This window comes from Caretta caretta, chromosome 1, assembly GCF_965140235.1.
Source record: "Caretta caretta isolate rCarCar2 chromosome 1, rCarCar1.hap1, whole genome shotgun sequence".
Classification (NCBI taxonomy): Eukaryota; Metazoa; Chordata; order Testudines; family Cheloniidae; genus Caretta; species Caretta caretta.
This window is the reverse complement of record NC_134206.1, coordinates 5,411,225-5,433,488: the sequence shown is the minus strand read 5'-3', so window position 1 is coordinate 5,433,488 and position 22,264 is coordinate 5,411,225. Positions and strand designations below refer to the sequence as shown.

General features: G+C 44.6%; 1 protein-coding gene across 1 annotated transcript; it reads left to right on the top strand.

Annotated features, from left to right (window-relative positions):
* Positions 1 to 13,712: 13,712 nt before the first annotated feature.
* LOC125636341 (olfactory receptor 52P1-like) lies at positions 13,713 to 14,669 on the top strand. The gene has a single exon (XM_075131659.1). The coding sequence runs from the start codon at positions 13,713 to 13,715 to the stop codon at positions 14,667 to 14,669; it is 957 nt and encodes a 318-aa protein (XP_074987760.1).
* Positions 14,670 to 22,264: the final 7,595 nt, after the last annotated feature.

The window sequence follows — 22,264 nt, the reverse complement described above, 5'->3', positions numbered from 1 at the left end:
CTAAAAGAAAAGGAGTACTTGTGGCACCTTAGTCTCTGTATTGCGAATACAGACTAACACGGCTGCTACTCTAAAACACACACTGACCATTCCCATTGTCTAAGATATCAAAAGTAGGTTTCAAGATTTCATGTTGGAGTTTGTGAAACAGATGAAACAGAGATTGCCATGAAATGTCCAGGTGATTGAATCGCTTGTAGTACTAAGTCCCTAGATAGGCTGACATGTCATTTACCTTGAAGGCTGTACTCAGAAAGGGACACGAATATGGTGAGAGGGCAGATGCTTGGGAGAAGGGTCCTGCCACCTAAAGCCTGAGGGCATTTGTCCGCTGCCAGAGCAAGTGTCTGATCTGCGGTATCACTGCGGCAAAACCGGGGCCTGGGCGGGGGGGCTGGGAAGTGAGAGGAACAGACTGCAAACTCTCCTTAGGCCCCAGAGACAGCTGTTTGTAGTGTCCCCATGCCCACTGAGCGATGTTCCTTGTTTCCTTCAACCTTTCCCATTTTTTCCTTATTTTTCTTACAGTTCATGTTTAATAAATTATATTTGGTTTGAACTTAATGTAGTGATCATTTGGTCAGGGTAGCGTCCATTGCGAAGAGAGTACCCAGGAGTGGGGACACCCTAGCCCCTGTCTCAAGTGACCACAATGAGACTCGGGGTTCAGCCTCCCAGGAATCCTGGGCCCAGTCATGTTGCCCACACAGGAGAGTGGAAGGGGAGTCCTTGAGGTCAGGCAGGCCTCTGGGTAAAGGGAGTTGGAGAGAGGGACTCAGACTCCTTGGTTTGCCAATTCCCCTTGGGTAATACAGAAGACAGGAAAGTTCCCCACAATAGTTCCCCATTTACATTAGGGAGCTGGGACAAATTGATGGGTTCGATTTTAATGACCTGTAAAGAGATGTGTAAGTTGTGAAATCTTCACATAAATGATAAAAATTGAAAGGTGTAACTTTGGGGAGCGCACATTCTGTGTAAGGCGGATGTAACACCATTGCAAGAGACGGCTTCCCAGAGACTGGTATCAGATAAAACCCTTTCCCTGTACTATTTTATTATGGGGTTCGAGCAGTAACCGGACATTGTTTATTTGGCCTCTTGAACATATTTCATTACAAATGAAAGCTTGGTCAAACAATTGACTACACAATTGATCAACAATCAGTAGGAATCACTCCTTCCTCTCAGATTCAGTATTCAGACCCAATGAAGGCACCCATGGAAATAATTCTCCTGAGCAAAAATGCCATTGAAGTTTATGAGCCTTCAGCATTAAAGAAATTAATGGAAAATTTTAGTTTTGTTTTTTTCATTGTGCTCCAAAGAATGATTCTGGAAATGGTAAATGCTGTTTCAAAACTGCTGCAATCCGAAGACACAGACCTATACGAAGCAGCAGGATTACTTCCCAAAGCCACTGAAACTGTAGCTTCATTTCAAATTGAGTTCAAAGAAGCCAAACATTCAGCAAGTAAATTATCAGAAAAATGGGGAAGAAAAATCAAGTCTAAAGAGAAGTGCTTGAGGAAGGCAAAAAGGCAGGAGAGCAGCTCATTTTGTGCCAGACCAGGGAGGAGAGCAGGCCTGTTACTGGCAGCTCCAGGGGAGGTGAGCTGAGGGAAGGCAGAATCTCCCCATGAACAACTGCCCAAAGATCCCTCCCTGAGGGAAGAGAGGGCCTGCTGCAGGGACACCCTGAGAGGGAAGCATTCATCTCTCACATGAATGCTGCGGTTGATTGATCCCCTTTATTTGTTGTTTGGACTATCCCAGCAGGGGACAGCCTGTGGACTTGGCTGGACCTGCTCTTCTGTTAGGGTGCTGAAAGCATCTGAAGGAAACTCACAGTTTATGTGGTGTTCTGAGACCGGGTATGAAAGATGGGGATTCCAAAACATGTGGACCCTGATTCTGCTCTCAAGAAGGCCAGTGTCTTGAAGTTGAAGTTGCTGGAGCCTCATAGCCAGTAAAAATCAGGCCATTTATTTAAATCCCTACATGTGGATTTAGGTGAACTCCTGGCCATTTTTGAAGCTTTGCCATTGATCTCAGTGGGACCACATTTACCCTTGGTGTTTAACTTTCAGCTCCTCACCATGGAGATATTTTGAGCTCAAATCATTATTTTTCTCACCGGAAACATTCATCCATTTAATGCATCCCAGGATCCCTCAGCTTCATGAAATACACACCTAGTTTAACATTTCCAAGGTGCTGCAGTTACATGAGTATTTCTCCCCACAGGGCTAATTTCAACATGGTCATGAATAGAAAAAACACCTTCAGTAAGCTGAGGCACGAGCTTTCAGGCAAAATGCCTCCAGCTGACTCCTGGGGATATGTTCAAACCAAGGCCAGAAGGGACCATTGTGATCATCTAGTCTGTATAACAGAGGTCTGAGATTTTCCCCAAAATTATTCCTGGAGCAGATCATTTTTAGAGAAACATCCAAACAATATTTAAAAATTCTCAGTGATGGAGACTCCGCCAAGACCCTTGGTAAATTGTTACAATGTTGAATTACTCTCGCTGTTTAAAAAATGTACTCCTTATTTCCAGTCAGAATTTCTTTAACTTCAACTTCCAGCCCTTGGATCCTGTTACACCTCTGTATGCTAGGCTGAAAAGCCTAATATAAAATATTGGTTCCCTGTGTAGGTTCTTACAGACTATCAAGTCACCGCTTAACCGTCTTTGTTAAACTAAGTTGATTGAGATATTTGAGTCTATCACTATAAGGCAGGTTTTCTAATCTTTTACTAATTCTCATGATTCTTCTCTGAACCCTCTGCAGTATATCAACATCCATTTTAAATGGTGGACACTAGAACTGGATACAGGATTCCAGAAGTAGTCTCACCAGTGCCAACTACAAATGTAAAATAACTTCTCTACATCTCCTTGACATTCCCCTGGTTATCATCCCAGGATCACATTGGCTCTTTTGGCCTCGTGGTCACACTGGGAGCTCATATTTAGCTAATTACCCCTTCACACCCCCAAATTTTAATCAGAGTCATTGTGCTATCCATGTTAGTCTCCCATCGTGTAAGCATCACCTACATTCTTTATTCCTAGATGTAGATATGTACATAGCAATGTTAGAACACATGTTGTTTGCTTTGACCCCGTTTACCAACTGATCCAGATTGCTCTGAATCACTGTCCTGTCCCCTTCATTATTTACAATCTCCCAATTTTTGTGTCATCCACAAACTTCATCAATATTCAGGCATGAGAAGGGCTAGCAGCTGAGTTGCTGACACCTTTCTCTGCTTACACTTGTCAGTTAACACCTGTAACTTATGTCTCAGACAAAGCTGGGTACCTGCGAGAAAGTGTTTCACCAAAAGAAACAAGGGAAGTAAGAGAGGTGCAGGCCTATAGCCCTAAATATCAAGACGCATGTGCCCTTCCTGCCCATTCTGTTAAGCACAAAGTAATAGCCCAGCATGATAATGTCTGTTTCCATGGAGGAAACTGGGATCCTCTCCAACACAGGAATGGCATCGTGGATCAGACCTATGGTCCATCTACTCCAGTGTCCTCTCTCTGACAGTGACAGCTGTAGGTGCTGCAAAACAAGGTATAAGAAACCAAGCAATAGGTGGATGGGGCGAGGATGACGTGACCGTTCTGAAGGTGTCACCCTAATGCTTAACAGCTAGAGATTGGCTTGGGCCCATATACACAATGGTATATAGACTTTCCAAAATATTTATTTAGCTGTAACTATTGTAACTGGACAGTCTCACTAGACATGTAAATGTCCAAACCCTTCCTGATTCTTACTTAGCTCATGACCTCAACTACCTCTTTTGGCAATGAGTTCCTCAGGCTAATTAGGCATTGAGTGAAGAAAACATTCATTTTGTATCTCTTTTGAATTTGCCACATTTCAGTTTATTGAATGTCCTCTTGATCTTGTGTTAGGAGACAGGTAGAACACATTCTCCATCTGCTCTCTACCAGTCAGTATTTTTTATAGATTTTTCTCATATCCCCTCTTAGTCATCTCCTTTTTAAGGTAACAATCCCAGTCTTTTCAACCTCTCTCTATATGAGAGTTGCCCTGGGCCCTTGATTATTCTTGTTGCTATTCCCTGAACCCCTCTAGTTCTGCAATATCCTGTGAGAGAAGGGTGCCCAGTACTACACAGAGGAGTCCACAGGAGGGTGAAACATTGACTGACTGATCTCATGGCATTGTATTTTCTGTAGGATTCCCCCATCCCACTCCTCCTGGATCCCAGTGGTTTGCTTAGTTTCTGTCCATGCTTACACTGTGAGCAGAGTTTCACACAGCTGTGTACCATGAAGCCCAGATTCCTGACCTGAGTTCATACAGTTAAATTAGAACCTGGTAATGTGTTTGAGGAGTTCATGCTTTCCCTCCAATTGGCGTACACGTTTCAGTTATTGACATCAAAGTTCATCTGCTATCATGCTGCCCATTCACCTGGTTGGTTAGCTCCCTGTGAGGACTTTTCTGGACTTGACTGTGACGTAAATAATCTGGTGCCATCTGCAAATGTTGTCACCTCACTGCTTACCCCCATTTCTAGATTGGTAATAACTATTAAATATTTACCATTCTATTTGTTACAATGTGTGTAACCGCCATCCCCGCTTGCTGTGCTTCCCTCCCTTCTCAGGTACCTTGAGCATTTCTGAGCCCAATCGACACATCGATCCATCATGGCAGTTTTCAACCTCACCCCCTCTGATGTTTCAACATTCATTCTAACGGGCATCCCTGGCCTGGAAGCTGCTCACCTCTGGATTTCCATCCCTTTCACTATTTTCTACATTATCTTCCTGTTGGGAAATTTCACAATTCTCTTTGTTGTAGGCAAAGAGCAGAACCTGCACAAGCCGATGTACCTGCTGCTCTGCATTTTGTCGTTCACAGAAATCAGCACTACTACCTCCGTCCTGCTGAAGGCACTGTGTATATTTTGGTTTAATTTTAAAGGCTGCCTCACACAAATGTTCTTCCTTTATGCTGATCTTATGGTACACTCATCCACCCTTGTTACAATGGCCTTTGATCGCTACGTTGCTGTAAGTAACCCTCTGAGATACACCACCATCCTCACCAATGCACGCATAGCTAAGATAGGGCTAGTGAGTTTGATAAGACCTGTTCTCTTTGTTCTGCCCCGCCCCTGCTCCTGAGCAGGCAGCCATTCTGTGCCAACCGCATTATCCCCCATATGTACTGCGACCACATGTCTCTGGTGAAGATGTCATGTGGGGACATCACAGTCAGCAGGATGTACGGCTTCGTGGCAGCATTTGTAATTGTTGGATTAGACCTGATTCTCATTGCCCTGTCCTACGCTCTGATCATCAGGGCTGTCATCAGAATCTCCTCCAAGGAAGCCCACCAGAAAGCCCTCAACACCTGCACAGCCCATATCGGTGAGATACTGGTTTCTTATCCTCCCTTCTTCTTTTCCACTCTGACATATCGGTTCAGTCAGGGCATCACTCCCCATTTTCACATCCTCTTGGCCAACAACGGTTTCATTGTCCCCCCCCATGCTCAATCCTATCATTTATGGGGTCAAAACCAAAGACCTTCATGAGAAAGTGGGTATATACACCTGCAGAAGGTGATCACCAGGGGTGACTGACTTTCAACCCGTGTGACAAGAGGAGGAAAGGACATCTCCTTGTTTATGAAGAGTGCTCTCTCCCAGTTTGTCTGATCTGATCATTGTGGAAGTTGACAGTCTGAGTGGTTCCTCACACTTAATGGCTTATTACTCCATCACCAAGCACTGCTCTCTCTGTAGAGGGCTTTTCTTTCTCCCATCCCCTGGTTCTTGTCACGTGGACAGAAAGCAGAAGACCATAAGTCCAAAGTGCAGGCAGTGAGATGTATATGGAGGTTAGTTTTAAGCAAGCATATCCATAGCTCAACAGGCTGGTAGAGTCTGTCACCCAGTTTTCCATTCCCAGGTCTTATTCCCCAGAGCCTTTTCCACGTGTCCCAGTTCCTTGCTCTAATGCCACAGAACGTTGCCTGTGTCCCCGTTCCCCATTCCCACTTTTCCACCTCCTCCTTCTTAGCAGTTCCCAAATATACCTGCCATACACACCCCAAGTCCCACCCCTTACAATTTATGGCCATGTTCCATTTTGGAGGGTCATGAGTCTGGGGCCTTCATCCCACCCCTTTGGGAGGAGTAAGGAATGAGTTTGTGTTCTGGTCAAGGCCAGTCTTGGAAAAAATATGATATTGCATCTATATAAATCCATGGTAATCCTACCTCTTGAATACTGCAATCAGATATGATCACCCCATCTTAAAAAAAGATCTACTGGATTTGGAAAAGGTTCAGAAAAGGATAACAAAAATGGTTAGAGGTATGGAATCATAGAGTGTCAAGGTTCCTCCCCGACTCGGAATGCTAGGGTACAGATGTGGGGACCTTCATGAAAACCTCCTAAGCTTATCTTTACCAGCTTAGGTCAAAACTTCCCCAAGGTACAAAATATTCCACCCTTTGTCCTTGGATTGGCCGCTACCACCACCAAACAAATACTGGTTACTGGGGAAGAGCTGTTTGGAAACGTCTTTCCCCCCAAATACTTCCCAAAACCTTGCACCCCACTTCCTGGACAAGGTTTGGTAAAACTTGCCAATTTGCCTAGGTGACTACAGACCCAGACCTTTGGATCTTAAGAACAATGAACAATCCTCCCAACACTTGCACCCCCCCTTTCCTGGGAAATGTTGGATAAAAAGCCTCACCAATTTGCATAGGTGACCACAGACCCAAACCCTTGGATCTGAGAACAATGAAAAAGCATTCAGTTTTCTTACAAGAAGACTTTTAATAGAAATAGGAGTAAATAGAAGTAAAGAAATCCCCTCTGTAAAATCAGGATGGTAGATACCTTACAGGGTAATTAGATTCAAAACATAGAGAACCCCTCTAGGCAAAACCTTAAGTTACAAAAAAGATACACAGACAGAAATAGTTATTCTATTCAGCACAATTCTTTTCTCAGCCATTTCAAGAAATCATAATCTAACTCATACCTAGCTAGATTACTTACTAAAAGTTCTAAGACTCCATCCCTGGTCTATCCCCGGCAAAAGCAGCATATAGACAGACACACAGACCCTTTGTTTCTCTCCCTCCTCCCAGCTTTTGAAATTATCTTGTCTCCTCATTGGTCACTTTGGTCAGGTGCCAGCGAGGTTGATAAGCATCAAGGAGCATCAAGAAAAGGAAGTATTTCTTCACACGACACACAGTGAACCACTGGAACTCAAACTAGGCCCCCCAGGCACCTGTGATGCAAGCATGGGGGAGGGACCGTAGCTCAAACAAAAGATACAGATGTAGCAGTTGTTTGATACCTTCACCACCGTGTTCTCACCCCAGCTGGGCACATCTGTCTAAAGTAGCACCATACAGAAATGGCCCCAGGGCAACAGATCAGGAAACTCTGTGGCTCTTCCCTCATAAAATATGGGATACCATTTGAGATGAGCTCCAGGTCATTTTGGCCCTGAGAGTGGTGAAGGAATCACACAGTGATTGATGCCACATTGTACTAGTGGAAAGACAGGAGAGCACAACCAGTTTCTGCAACAATTTCTGAAATATCAGTGCAGCTTTGAAATTCCATGCGTACCCAATGCATAGAGTAGATGAACGATTAGAACAGTTTGGAGCTGACAGATATATATATATATATATGCGCACACATTAGACCTCACAAAGGGATACTGGCAAATACCTTTGATGCATGACTCCTGGGAAAATAAAGTGTTTTCCATGCTCTTTGGCTTGTGTCAATTCAGGATCAGGTCATTTGGCCTTCATAGGGTGGCAGTGAATTTCAGAGACTAATGGACTGTTGCATGGGTGGTATACAGTAGTACACTGCTAGGATCAATTGAAAATGGTTTTTGGTCCCGTATCTTGTGGCAGCTTTCCCACACATAATGCAGATGGCAGCACATTGCACAGAGAAATGAAAGGCATCATTAATAGCTAGCCTGAACAGTCTGCAAGATTCAGTGTGCCCTGAAAAATCTGAGCCCCTGGTATCAGCAAATAATTTCTTCACTTCCGGGGGCTCTCCAGCTGGAGTTCTCCAGGGTCTATTTTCTGCTCATCCCACTGCTCATGGAACTGAGGGAATTGTCTGTGAATTCTGGCCAATCTGGGAGTTTGCAGCGACTGTTCAGGGGAAGGATAAAAGTCGCTGTCCAGCACTGCAAGTGTCAGACACCTGAGATTCATACACTGATTCTCAGGGCTCTGCCTTACTGTTGCAGTAAGGAGATTTCCTCTCCCTGCTGAGTGGATTTCGGTGAGTTGCCTGTTTCTGCATTAAAGTTAGTGCTGAGGGCTCAGGAAGGGTGCCAGGGTTCAAGTCAAGAACCATCAGGGTAGGAATTCACCAGCATGGTGACTTGAACTCATTAATATTGTCAGCAAAACCAAGGGATTTACCTTTTAAAATTGGAACAAGAAATGTATAGGAAATAGTTTATAAAAATATTTGTTTTTAAGATCAGTTCCTTGTCTCTTATTGTGTCCTTCTATCTGTCTCAGTAGCTTCCTTTTTGGGGGATGTGTGATTTGGGTCGCACACTGGCCAGATTCTGGTCTTGCACTCTGCTTTCAGTGGGTTACTCCATATTAACACTGGCCTCCCTGAGGGAAAATCAGGGCCCCTGTGTTTTGTAATCCCCATCTTTCATGCCCGGTCTCAGAATGCCACATAAAATGGGGGTTTCCTTCAGATGCTTTCAGTGCCCTACAAAATAGTGCTCTCAGTAGAAGGACCCAAAGCCATGATTTTTGTAGTTTGGAGCAGAAAGTTAAACACTAAGGATGAAATCTTGGTCCCATTGAGATCAATGGCAAAACTCCCAACAAGGCCAGGATTTCACCCTAAATCCACATGTAGGGGCTTAAATATATGGCCTGATTTACTCCGACCACGAGCCTCCAGTGACTTCAACTGGAGTCGTCCTGTGACCCCTAAGGATGGGCGAGCTCGTTTGGAGCAAAGAAGAACTGACAGGAGAGTTACAGAAATCTCAGGCTCACAGGCTTAAAGCTTCAGAACAAATAGGATAACAATTTTTTTTGCAAGGGGAAGGAAGGCTCTGCTCTCTCCGTGCCCCTGCATCAGTGGGTCTGGAGAAGATGAGAAGCACCAAAAGGCAGTAAAAATAAAAGCATGCTTCTGGCTTAGAGGAAACCAGGCGGTGTTTGAAATCTCACTGTGGGAGGTCCAGGAATGCACAGTGTGTGTGTTTGTGGCGGTGAGGGGAACAGCAGGACATGCGGTATCCAGATCACAGTGGCACAGAGTCCGGAAATTGAGTGAAATAGGGAATGAACATCCTGCCTAATGCACAGACCAAAGAGGTGTAATGAGGCCTCCTTGGGCAGGGGGGTGTCTCAGACTGTAACATAACCTGGATCACAATGGAGCAGATGGTTTCTAACACCATCCCTCACCAGGACCATCCCTCCTCCCATGAGCAATCCCACTGCACTCTCATGGCAACATGAGCAATTGCCAAAATGGAAAAGCAGCTTCAGGAAGTTTTGTCCGGGTTTCTAACGGGCTGCAGTACATTAAAGCTTTGTGTCATTTTGAGCAAGAGTTACTGACACTGGCTCCTTTTAGTCTCCACGTCCTCTCTCCCTCACCCAGGGTCTGTTTCTCTCTCCTTCCCTGCACAGGCAGAGCTGATGCTGGGGTTTCGTTTGCCCCCAGAAAGGCAGTTCAGGCTGATCTCCTCGCTTCCCCTTTGCAGGCAGGAACCTGGTTTTGGTCCTAGGTGAGAGGTATCACTGCGGGGCAGGGCTGGAAGTTGAGGTGGTGGGGGACCTGCATGGACAAGTGGCCAGCACTGGGGATTGTGAGGCATGTGTGGGATGTATACAGGCAGATGGACAGTGCTTTGGGTTGTGGGGGTAGGAGGGAGTGAGGTGTACACAGAGAAGCGGGCAGTGCTGATGGTTATGGGGCCAGGCATGGGGTGTACAGGAACAGGTGAGCAACACTGCTGAAATTAAATTTTTCTTTTGATTGTTGGTCCTAGGCCAGCACTGGACCTTTCCTGGCCCTGACTGTGTTTGGTGGGGGGTCTCAAGGTCTCTTTGCCTTGGGAAGCCACAGAACTGCAGCCTGTGTGTCACAATTTGTACTCAGTTTTTGTTTCCAATTGTTGTTGTTGTTGTGTAACTTCAGGCATTTCAATAGTATAAAGTGTGACACTGCACCGCATATTCTTCACACTGATATTATTATGATATGATGATAGCATAATTATGGTACATTTTATGTGAGAGGGGTCATGTAAGATGGCACATGGAGGGAGGGGTGAAACGGGTAATAAATTCATACTGGCCAGAGTTTGGACCAGGGCAGGTTGCTACAGCTCTGAGGTCCTAAGTGAGGGAGCTGGTGGTTATTTTGACTGTAGCCTCTCTATGGTTGGTTCATGCAATGGCTGATCAGACAGCCTGCATGTGTGAATGCTGGTGGAGGTGTATAATGAGGAGTGGGTCTGCAGCTTGTCCCAGCAGCACACTGAGAGAGGGAGCCCACGCTGTTGAGTCCGAAGCCTCAGTGTAACTCCAGTTCCAGCTGGCAACCCGGGGGAGACCAGTCACACTTTGCTCCTCAGCTGCTTCAATCTCCCATCATACTATGAGTCCCTGTCTGTACTCTCCTTCCCCTTCCAGGCTGCCCAATTCCAACAGCATCCTGCTTGCCAGTGTCTTCTCCATGCTCTCCAGTCATCCGTGGATCCTGCAACCTCTGAGCCACCCCACGCTTTCAAAAACTCTTTCACTGCAGGGGGTGAGGTGCCTCCCATTACACCGGCATGCTTGGTTTGGGGGTAATTAGAGACTGTGTCTCACTGATGAGAAATCTCACTAGGGGCAAATGCCAAGGCAGGCACCTGTGAGGCTTCTCTGGTTATACCCATACACACCACATGGTGCTTCAAGGACAGCTACACAGGAACAACTTACAAGCTAAGTTTGCACATTATATAATGAGAGTGGACAACTGTGGGACATGTGAGGGCCTAGATCAATACAGCTGTCACATGCAGGAACCACTGAAGCTGACTGAAACAGAGAGCCACTGGGACACAGACATTAAATGGAGGATTATCTGGGACCATTTGCTAGCCAGATCTGTTTGTCATTAATGGTGAGAGTTGTACATTCATTCCTCAATGCAGAGATTTCAGGGATGAAGTCATTATTTTTTTCACCTAAAATGTTCATCCATACAGTGTCTCGCGGAATCCTTCAGCCTCATGAAATATATATCTAGTGTAACATTTCCGAGGTGCCGCAGTCACTTGAGAATTTCTCCCTTTCAGGCTAAATTCAACATTGTCATGAATAGAAAAAATGCCTCCAGTAAACTCACGTACAAGCTTGGAGGCAAAATGAGGACTCCCCGGGACATGTTCATAGATTCCAAGGCCAGAAGGGTCTGTAGTGATCGTCTGGTCTGAATAACACAGGCCTAATAATTTCCCCCAAAATATTTCGACACAAGATCCATTAGAGAAACATCCAACAATGATTTAAAAATTCTCAGTGATGAAGGATCTGCCAAGATCCTTGGTAAATTTTTCCAGTAGTTAATTATTATTGTTAAAAAATGTAAACCTTATTTCCAATCAGAATTTCTTTAACTTCATCTTCCAGCCATTGTATCCTGTTACACCTCCGTGTGCTAGGCTGAAAGGACTATTATTAAGTATCGGTTCCCCATGTAGGTACTTACAGACTGTTTTCAAGTCACCCCTGACCTGTCTTTATTAAACTAAATAGACTGAGATCTTTAAGTCTATCACTATAAGGCAGGTTTTCTAATCTTTTAATAATTCTTGTGATTTTTCTCTGAACCGTCTTCAGTGTATCAACATCCATCTTTAATCATGGACATCAGAACTGGAGACAGGATTCCAGCAGCAGTCGCACCAGTGCCAAATAGAAAGGTAAAATAACTTCTCTACCTCTCCTTGAGATTCCTCTGGCTATCATCCAGGGTCACACTGGGAGATCATGTTTAGCTAATTATCCCTGCACACCCCCATATCTTGTTCAGATACATTAAACTTCCCACAATCCCAGCATCCTGTAAACATCGCCCACAATCTTTGTTCCTATATATAGATATCTACATGGCTATATTAGAACACATCTTGTTTGCTTCGTCCCACTTTACCAAACAATCCAGATTGCTCTGAATAAGTGACCTGTCCTTTTCATTATTTACAATCCCCCAATCGTTGTGTCATTTGAAAACTTCATCAATATTCAGGCATGAGAAGGGTGAGCAGCTGAATTGCTGACACCTGTCTCTGCTTACACTTGTCAGTTAACACCTGCAACTTATCTGTTAGACAAAGCTGGATGCCTGCAAGACAGTGTCTCACCAAAAGAAACAGGTCAAGTAACGGAGGTGCAGGCCTGTAGCCCTAAATACCAAGACCCATTGTGCCCCTAGTGCCTATTCTGTTGAGCACAAAGTCATAGCCCAACATAGGAATTGCATCGTGGATCAGACCTATGGTCCATCTAGTCCAGTGTCCTCTCTCTGACAGTGACAGCCCCAGGTGCTGCCATAGAAGGTGTAAAAAAACAAGCAGTGGGTTGATGGGGGGATGAACTTAACACCATGAGGGTGTCACCCTAATTTTTAACAGCTAGAGATTGACTTGTGCCCTGAAACACTTCAGCGTATAGGCTTTCCAAAACTTTTTGTGTGTGACTACTGTAACTGGATAGTCTTACTGTCCATGCAAATGTCCAAACCCTTTCTGATTCTTGATTACCTCATGGCCTTAGCTACCTCTTGTGGCAATGAGTTCCTATGGCTTCCTATGGGAAGGCATCAAATGAAGAAAGCACTCATTTTTATCTATTTTGAATTCTCCACCTTTCAGTTTAATTGAATGTCCTCTTGATCTTGAGGTAGGAGACAGGGAGAACACATTTCCTATCTACTCACTACCAGTCAAAAATTTATAGACATTTCTCATGTCCCCTCTAATTTATCTCCTTTCTAAGGTAACAGTTCCAGTCTTTTCAACCTGTTCCATATGAGAGTTTCCCTGGGCCCTTGATCATTCTTGTTGCCCTTCCCGGAGTTCCTTCTAGTTCTGCAATATCCTGTGTGAGAAGGGTGCCCAGTACTACACAGAGGAATCCAGAGGAGGGAGAAATATTGACTGACTGATCTCATGGCATTGCATTTTCTGTATGATTTCCCAATCCACTCCTCCTGGATCCCAATGATTTGGTTTATTTCTGTCCATGATTGAACTTTGAGCAGGGTTTCACAGAGCTGTGTACCAGGACACCCAGGTCACTGTCCTGAGTTCATAAAGTTAAATTAGAAACTTTAAGGTCAATGAGGATTTCAAGCTTTTCCCTCCAGGGGGCAGACACATTGCAGTTATTGATATGGGCTCCCTCTGAAGACTTCTCTGGACTTGACTATGAACTAAATAATGTGGTGCCATCTGTAAATATTGCCATCTCACCTCCTTTCCTAGATTTTTAATAATTATAAAACATTTACCGCAATATTTGTTATAAAGCATGTAACCGACTTGCTCTGCTTCTCTCCCTTCACAGGCACATTGAGCATTTCTGAGCCCGATCAAAGAATCGACTACCTCATGGCAGTTTTCAACCTCACCCCCTCTGACCCTTTAACATTCATCCTAACAGGCATCCCTGGCTTGGAAGCCGCCCATGCCTGGATTTCCATCCCTTTCTCTACATTCTACATTATCGGCCTGTTGGGAAATTTCATGGTTTTGTTTGTTGTAGGAAAAGAGCAGACACTGCACAAGCCAATGTACCTGCTACTCTGCATGCTGGCGCTCACAGACATTGGCACGTCTACGTCTGTTGTGCCAAAGGTACTGTGTATATTTTGGTTTAATTTGAAAGACATTACTGTGGGTGGCTGCCTCACCCAGACATTCTTCCTTCACGGAGTTTCTATGATGCACTCAGCAGTCCTCGTGACAATGGCCTTTGATCGTTACATTGCCATATGTAACCCTCTGAGATATGCCACCACCCTCACCAGCACACGAATAGCTAAGCTAGGGCTTGTGGGTTTGATGAGAGCTGTTTTCTTCATCCTGCCCCTGCCCATGCTCCTGAGCAGGCTGCCATTCTGTGTGAACCGCATTATCCCCCACACGTACTGTGACCACATGGCTGTGGTGAAGATATCATGTGGGGACATCACAGTCAACAATATGTACGGCTTGGTGATGGCATTTCTAGTCATCGGGTTAGACCTGACCCTCATTGCCCTGTCCTACAGTCTGATCATGAGGGCTGTCCTCAGAATTTCCTCTAAGAAAGTCAACCAAAAAGCACTCAACACCTGCACAGCCCACATCTGTGTGATTCTTATGTCTTATTCTCCCTTACTCTTCTCCACTCTGACACACCGGTTCGGTCAGAGCATCGCTCCCCATATTCACATCATCTTGGCCAACCTCTATTTCCTCCTCCCCCCCATGTTCAACCCTATCATTTATGCAGTGAAAACCAAAGAGCTTCGTGAAAAAATGGGCAAATACACATGCAGAATATGGTTGCCTGGAGGCCACTGATTTTAAACCTGCATGACAAGAGAGGAAAATAATATCTCCTCATTAATCAAGGGTGCTCTGTCCCAGTTTGGGTGAGCTCAGTATTGTGGAAGTTCACAGCCTGAGAACTTCTTCACACCAATCATCTTATCATTCCATCACCAAGAACTGCTCTCTCCATTGCTGAGTTCCCTCTCCCTGACCATCACCTAATCCCTTTCAATGTCACCTATCAGCCCCCATCTCCACACGCGCTGGCCTTTCTGTGGTTTCCAGACCACCAGAATATTCATCAGCTTTCTGAAGCAAGGTGGCTTTCCATTAGACCCTGCATGTACAGGGTTCTTGATCAGTTTAATGAAACAAAGCTACACTTTCTGAGAGACAAAGACAAAGAAAGCAACTACAATGCTGAACTTCTTTATCATATGTATAGTGATTTGGAGAGCAAAATTTACCTGTTTTTTCTACTTGCAATCCTTCAGAAAATCTGGAAGATAAACCAGGTAATTCAGTTGGAAAGTTTTAATATGGGAAAGTTGCAGCAGGAATTAAGGATATTGTACTTGAGCTTATTGGTGAGAGTCATGAAACTGTGTGGTTTTGAGAAATGGACTGTGTTACCCTGGATTTGAAGGGTGTTTATCCCAGAATGTGATCAAGCCAATTGCAACTATATGATGTACATTCAGTCACTATGAATTAATAAAATAAAACACCACATAATTAAGGGTTAATTGGAAAGCAGGCTTTTAGATGCAAGGTCAAAATCTAGCTGGCAGTTTCTGGTAATCATAATGAGAGGAGTGGACAAACAAATAAATATGTGCGAATGAAAGAATATAAATGGATGATAACCTTGAGTCTAGATGCCTCTGATATTACAAGTTTATTGAAAGTTAGGAAAACTGGTGATCCAGTAGGGGTCACTATGACCTATATGTTTTGTAGAAATTATACAAAATTAGCTAATACAGTGTAATTTGGAGCAGTCCTCCGAAGCCATCTTGAGAGATATTTTTCCAGACACTCTTTATCCCTGGTGGGAGTGCAACTGGCCACTGCGGACCCTCTGTTAATTACTCTATACCGTTCCAGTAGTTAGGTAAATATCTGGGATGTTCTAGACCTACTGCTTATGTCTGTGTGTGCTTAAATCTAATAAATTGCAGTGTTAGACAAGAACAAGCTTACTTGGATTTATTCCTTGATCAGACAGAATTGCTGTGTTCCAATTGATTTATTCCTGACACCACCTGAAGTGAAATAATTAAGGTGCCCCTGTCGCGGGTTCTGAAATACCCGGGTACCAGACTGCTGTGATAAACTATGACAACGCTTTGGAGTGCAATAACTTACCACTGTATGCAGTCAATTAATTATAATTAATTATAATAGAGATTATACAGGCAAACAATAGGGAAATGGGGACTTCAGTGATACAACAACAAAGAAATGAGGATTTCACATCCTAGCTATTGATAAGTGAGTTCTTGCCAGACAGGATGCTATCAAACTAAGTTTCCTTTTACATTTTCTCAGCACTTTCCTTTCTCTGGAGGTGATAGGCCGGATCACCTTTCTAACAGCCCCAGATTGCCTTATTTCAATGTGACTAGTTTGGAATGTGAGGAGGTGACCGGTCACTTCCCAGCTTATGGTTGCCTCTGCTGCTTAGCCAAAGGCCTTAGCCTAAGAACAGGGCCTCAGACTGTCACAGTAAGAGAAGGCCCTTACACCGGCAGACAGTGATTTTGATTCTTTCTTTTATACCTCTATGACTAGCTAAATGATAAGAATATACCTACATTCTTAGAGTCTAGGCCTTTACAGACAGTCCTGAATATCTGTATCCTAACACTGACAATAATTAAGCACTGTGTCAGCCATTAAATGAATGTCCATCTGAGCCAGGGCCAGTGGGGGTGCAACCAGTAGTCGCATCAGGTGCCCTGTTAGAATTTCATGAGGGCTGAGTCCAGTCTTTCGATTGGGAGTGGCCCTTATATTCATTAATGCTAATGGGAGGGCATTTGGACACTTTAAATGTGTTTTAGCACAGATTTTGGCCAGTTTATTTTTCAAAATCCCATTTTGACGTTTTACCGTCCCGGCAGACTGCAGACTCCAGGTGGTGGAGATTGTGTTGGATCTGTAAAGCTGCACATAACTTGTTCCATAACGTTAGATCCACTATCACTGTTGCTACTCACCGGTATGCCAAATCGTGGTACAAAATCCTTAAACAAAGTATTACAACAATTTTGGCATCTGCCTTTTTACAGGGAAAGGCCTCAACCCAGTTGGAAAATACATCAACTAAAACTAACACACTTATAATTGTGGCACCTTAGAGACTAACCAATTTATTTGAGCATGAGCTTTCGTGAGCTACAGCTCACTTCATCCGAAGTGATCGGATGAAGTGAGCTGTAGCTCACGAAAGCTCATGCTCAAATAAATTGGTTAGTCTCTAAGGTGCCACAAGTACTCCTTTTCTTTTTGCAAAGACAGACTAACACGGCTGTTACTCTGACACTTATAATTACAACATTTAGACATTGCTTTACCAGCACTATGTTGCTGGCAGATTACACACTGTTGGCAGTATTGCTTAAAATATACATTTTTTTTACAAATATCCTTGCTGATTGCAGGCAGAACTAAGGAATTACTCCCCATATGAAGGAACAAATGTGGACACCGTGTAGAATCAAGCACGTGGGTTTATTACGTACAGCACTGATGGAGTGTCACCTCATTTATTAGGCTCAGAGACACTGCCAAACAATTGATTACAATGGATTATATGGATTTTCCATGGGCAGAGGGAAATGACAGGGTAAGCAGTCCCAAACCCCTGGATAGGTCTAGCAGCAAGACGAGATAAGCACAGTAGCCAATGGTCAAAAGGTTACATAATGTCTCCGCCCATGGTTTCAGGTTAACACAAGACACTTAATTAGTACACAGGTGTTTTCCATTAAACGATATATAAAGTGTGTTAGTATAAAATATACATATATATATATACATATATATATATATATGTTGAATTCTGATTTGGGATCCATAGATAATGAAGTAGCTCCCTTGATTGTCCGACAGGTACACACCTAGGAGTTAAAACAAAGGGACAAATGAAAAGTATATAGCAAAAAAGGTTATCTTTTAATTATTCATTTGTGTTTCTAAGGCAGGCACTGGCAATGTCTAGGAGGGAGGCTATCATATCTCATATACTGATATGTTTGAACCTCTTCCGTAAACTCAAGGCTGGTGTGTAGGAAGACACCTCTTCTACAGAAGAAACAGGGCCCCTTTCATTCCCATGGTTTGTTCTCAACTTTGAGATAAAACCCCCAATTATAATTTCTACCTGGCTTCTTGCTGACCAAGCTTATTTTAGCAAAAAGCAAGGCTGTCCTTTGTTTGTTCTGCTTCTTAGCTAATATTGTTCACTATTTGCTAGGCCTCTGTCTTCTTGACCGAACTCTGGATTTTGGGCCTATAAAAAGAGCTGACACCGTCTATATATCAGGTCGTAACATAAACAGCATACAGATTTTAGCCCTTCACCATATTTTTCTGTATTTTTTTATAGGCAGGTTAGGTTTCAATGACTTCTATGTTTATTATTTAGGTGATTTGCATTAACAGACATTCTTGACTTGCTTTTGGATTCAACGTTATTAGCCGCTTAGGGACTTTGTCTCAAAAGGACCCTCAATTAACTTCTAACTTTTAACTTCTGCTTTTAAACACACATTGATTTGAAAAGGGAAAAACACAACCCATTTTGGCTCCCCTTTGGCAAAGCGACCATTGATTACACAGAGCCACCTTAAGACTTAGTGCGGGGCACTGACTACAGCTTCTATCTGCTATTTGTTACCAGAACAGATTTAAAATCTTTTCCCATTTTCCTGGCTTTGACTGCCCTGCTGCAGCCACAACTTTGGTCTTTATTTAAAAACATTTTAAAGCTTGTAAAGCATTAAGTCACTTTAAGGATTAAATGCTAAATACCAAAATTAAACAACACTAGTTTCTTTTGTCTGGCAAAAGTATTTTTTGGTTTTACAATTTTTAAAACAACACCAATTCATCTTAAACTTATAAAACAAAGATTGTACACATCAGGAGTGGGTTTTTCTTTTTAGCAAATTTAACTAACTTGTTTATAGTTAAATGATTTTACTTAAATAACCTTTTGCCTGGATTATTTACAGAATTTTTTTCCAGAGAAATGTGCCCTTTCTTCAAAGGAAAAGCTGCAAAGAAACTAAGAATTTTCTTTTCATAACACCTTCTTTTAACATTTGTACAAAGTTTCACTGCTTAATTTTCTCCAGTAACTACAGAATTAACCTCTCCCTTTTTCTCTTTTAACTTTCTCAAACTGTGGTTGCCTGCTTGTCTGGGCCTGATCCTTCCCCCCCTCCCCCCCTTGTTGCATTATTTCCTTCCATGGGCACAGGCATTGTTTCACTACCAATTTAGCAAGGAGGGTGGCTTTTTGACTAACCCCCCTTTTATTTATTTATACAGACCTATTTACATACACACACATTTATTCCTTATATTTAGATCATAGAATCATAGAATATCAGGGTTGGAAGGGACCTCAGGAGGTCATCTCGTCCAACCCCCTGCTCAAAGCAGGACCGATCCCCAATTAAATCAACCTAGCCAGGGCTTTGTCAAGCCTGACCTTAAAAACTTCAAGGTCAGATCTGTCAGACAGATATAAGATGTATCTTATTTAACAATAACCTTAATCCTTTATGTCTGGACTTAATATAACCTTTTCCTTATTTGAGGTGGTAACAACCCCTCAGCACTGGTGCTTTGCAGGAAAGGATAGTAGCAGGGCTAGGGACAACGGGAAAGGTAGCATTAACAGCATGGTAAAATGGGGCAATTACACTCACTGACCGTAGGAATAATGACTCCTTGTTGAATGCAGGAGGTAAGAACAGGTTGGATTTTCCCTTGGCCTGTTTTGATAGAGGGTACTGCTACACCTCGGGAAAGGGTCTTGCTGGGTTTAGGTGAATCTTAACGGGTTGGGCTGACCCAATGCACCCAACCTGGTTGGCATGATCGGCTCACAACGCTTACAAGGAGGGGAGATCTTAGTCAGCAGTTCCTGCTGCAATGAGGAAGGGCTGGGGTCGGTCTTCTCCTGTAAACTGCCAGGACCTCATTGTGAGCGGGATCAGGCACGTTCAGATACACACCATTTGGGGTACAGCAGATTATACAATTTAATTTACACAAAAAGTCTTTTCCCAAAAGGTTAGCAGGTGAACAAAGGCTTAGGAGGAAAGCATGATGGTTAAACAAAGGATGGATAGAAATGGACAGAGGTGAAGGGACGGGGTGGGGAATAAGAGTGTTGCCTGCCCCTACCCTTTTGTATCAACCAGGGTGGTAGGGACATGTACTGTATACAATGGCCCATTTGCTTGAAATAGTAACATGCGCCATTGCTGGGTCCCTAGGGGAGGTGGACTGTGGGGACCTTGGTTTGGCCTTCCCCTTCTCCCCCTGAAATGGGCAGCTGTTACGGGGTCCCTGTATGTTCTGGAGCTGGAAGGTCATTAACATAGTTTTAATGTGGTGGTGAGAGTATTTGGGTTTTATTCAAATTCTTATTTTTATTTTGTTTATAGGTGCAAATTTTTGCTTCAGTCAGCTTTCTTTGGGCAGACTGTGAGAATTTTATTTAACAGCTTCTTCCTGATTTTATTTAACTTTTTTTGGTTATGGCCTGGATTTTGCTTGGGCCACTGAGCTTTTTCACAAAGGCGACTCAATGTTTCCCTAGGCATGACCCCTCGTAGAAGCTGATTTAAATCCACCCATGTAGGGTTATAAGAGTTTATAACAATTTGCAATTCCTTTTTGAATTTAACAGGGTCCTTTCTTATTTTTTTGGAAAATTTTGAAGTACATTATACAGTTCCGTAGGAGACCAAGGTGCATGTGCAGACCCCGAGGTCTCATGACCTGAAGCACCATTGCCCTGGAATTGGCACAAGGGGAACATTTCCTCAGTATGGGGAGACACTGTCTGAGGTGTGAATGTAAGGGGCTTCTGTTGCTTAATATTTCTTGCCAGCTTAGTCGGATTTAAATTCTTTGCCAATTTTATTTTTATCTCTTTTAATTGTGTTGTAAGTTTCTCCTAGGAGTCCTTGAGATGCTTTATTTGAGATTCACGATGCCATTTTTTTTTTATTTATGACAATAGAAATATGCCTCACACTGACATTGGCCAGAAGCGCACTTCTGAGGTGCACAATCTTGTCAAGGTCGAAACTTTCCCTCTAAGGGAAACCACAACTTTAAATTATTCCTATCCCTTGTATACCAATTCCAATTTTTCCAGAAACTTGCAAGTGAACTCGTGTGTGCCTTTTGCTGGACGGTGATCCTTTTTGACTCACTGACCCCCATCTATACCTGGCAAGAGGGGAATCCTCTTGGATCCTCCAGCCACCAGTACTGCACCTGGCGAGAGGGGAATCCCCTTGGATCGCCCAGCCCCCAGTACTTAACTCAATTCTCTCATCTCACTCACACAGGAAAGGTTCTGTTTAGGGCCTCCACGACTCTCTTACAGCCAGAGGTGCAAGTAAGCCGGTATGCCCCAGTACGGCATACTGGCAAGAGCCAGTGCTCCATACCGGGGCGGACCGGCTTCCCCAGGCGGCAATTTAAAGGGCCTGGGGTTCCCAGCAGCGGCTGGAGCCCCGGCCCCTTTAAATTTCCACCAGAGCCCGCTGCTGGAGCCCTGGGGGAGCGGCGGTGGGGCGCCAGCGGCTATTTAGAGGGCCCACGCTCGGAAGGGACCCTGGCCTCTCTTCTCCGCCCCCCGCTCTCTGCTATGGGGGCAGCAGCTTGGTGCTGCCTTCTCCCGGGGCTCTGTCCTGCTGCTGCAGGGCAGGCTCCGCTGGCAGGCAGCTCCCCCCTCCCTCCTGCCCCGCCTCTTCCCCCAGTGTGCTGCGTTCCCGCCCCCGACTCTCTCTCCCTGCTGCTGAGAAGAGGCGGGGGCGGGGGCTTGGGGAAGGGGGTGGAATCAGGGCATACCCCCTCCAGCCCCCTGCCGTGAGCTGCTCAGGGCAGGGAGCTGGGAGCGACCCCAGCCCACACCCCCAGCCCTCTGCCCTGACTCCTGCACCCTGCCACTCCCCATGCCCTGACTCCTGCACCCCTCCACATCCCCACCCCCACCCTGAGCACCAAACGGGAGCTCCTGCACCCTCCCCCACCCCACATACCCACCGGCACCCCTCACACCGAATGGGAGCTGCCCCAGGTAAGCGCTCCACACCCCAACCTCCTGCCCCAACCCGAGCCCCCTCCCTCATTCTAGCTCCTGGACAGACCCTGCACCCCAACCCCCAGCCTGCTCCTGCACCCTAACTCCCGCCCAGACCCTGCATCCCCAGCCCTGTTCTCAGTGCACCCCCACCCTCAGCTTGGTGGAGAGAGAGACAAAGAGAATGGGCTAGAACCAGGGAGAAGGTAGGTACCCACTCTATGTGGTCAGGGGTGTGTGTGTGCAATCCTGTTTACCCCCTCCCCAGCCCTGCTGCCCTTGCAGT

What these genes read in the sequence shown, in the direction of transcription:
- LOC125636341 (XM_075131659.1), top strand. Translation starts at nt 13,713, where the DNA reads ATGGCAGTTTTCAACCTCACCCCCTCTGACCCTTTAACATTCATCCTA.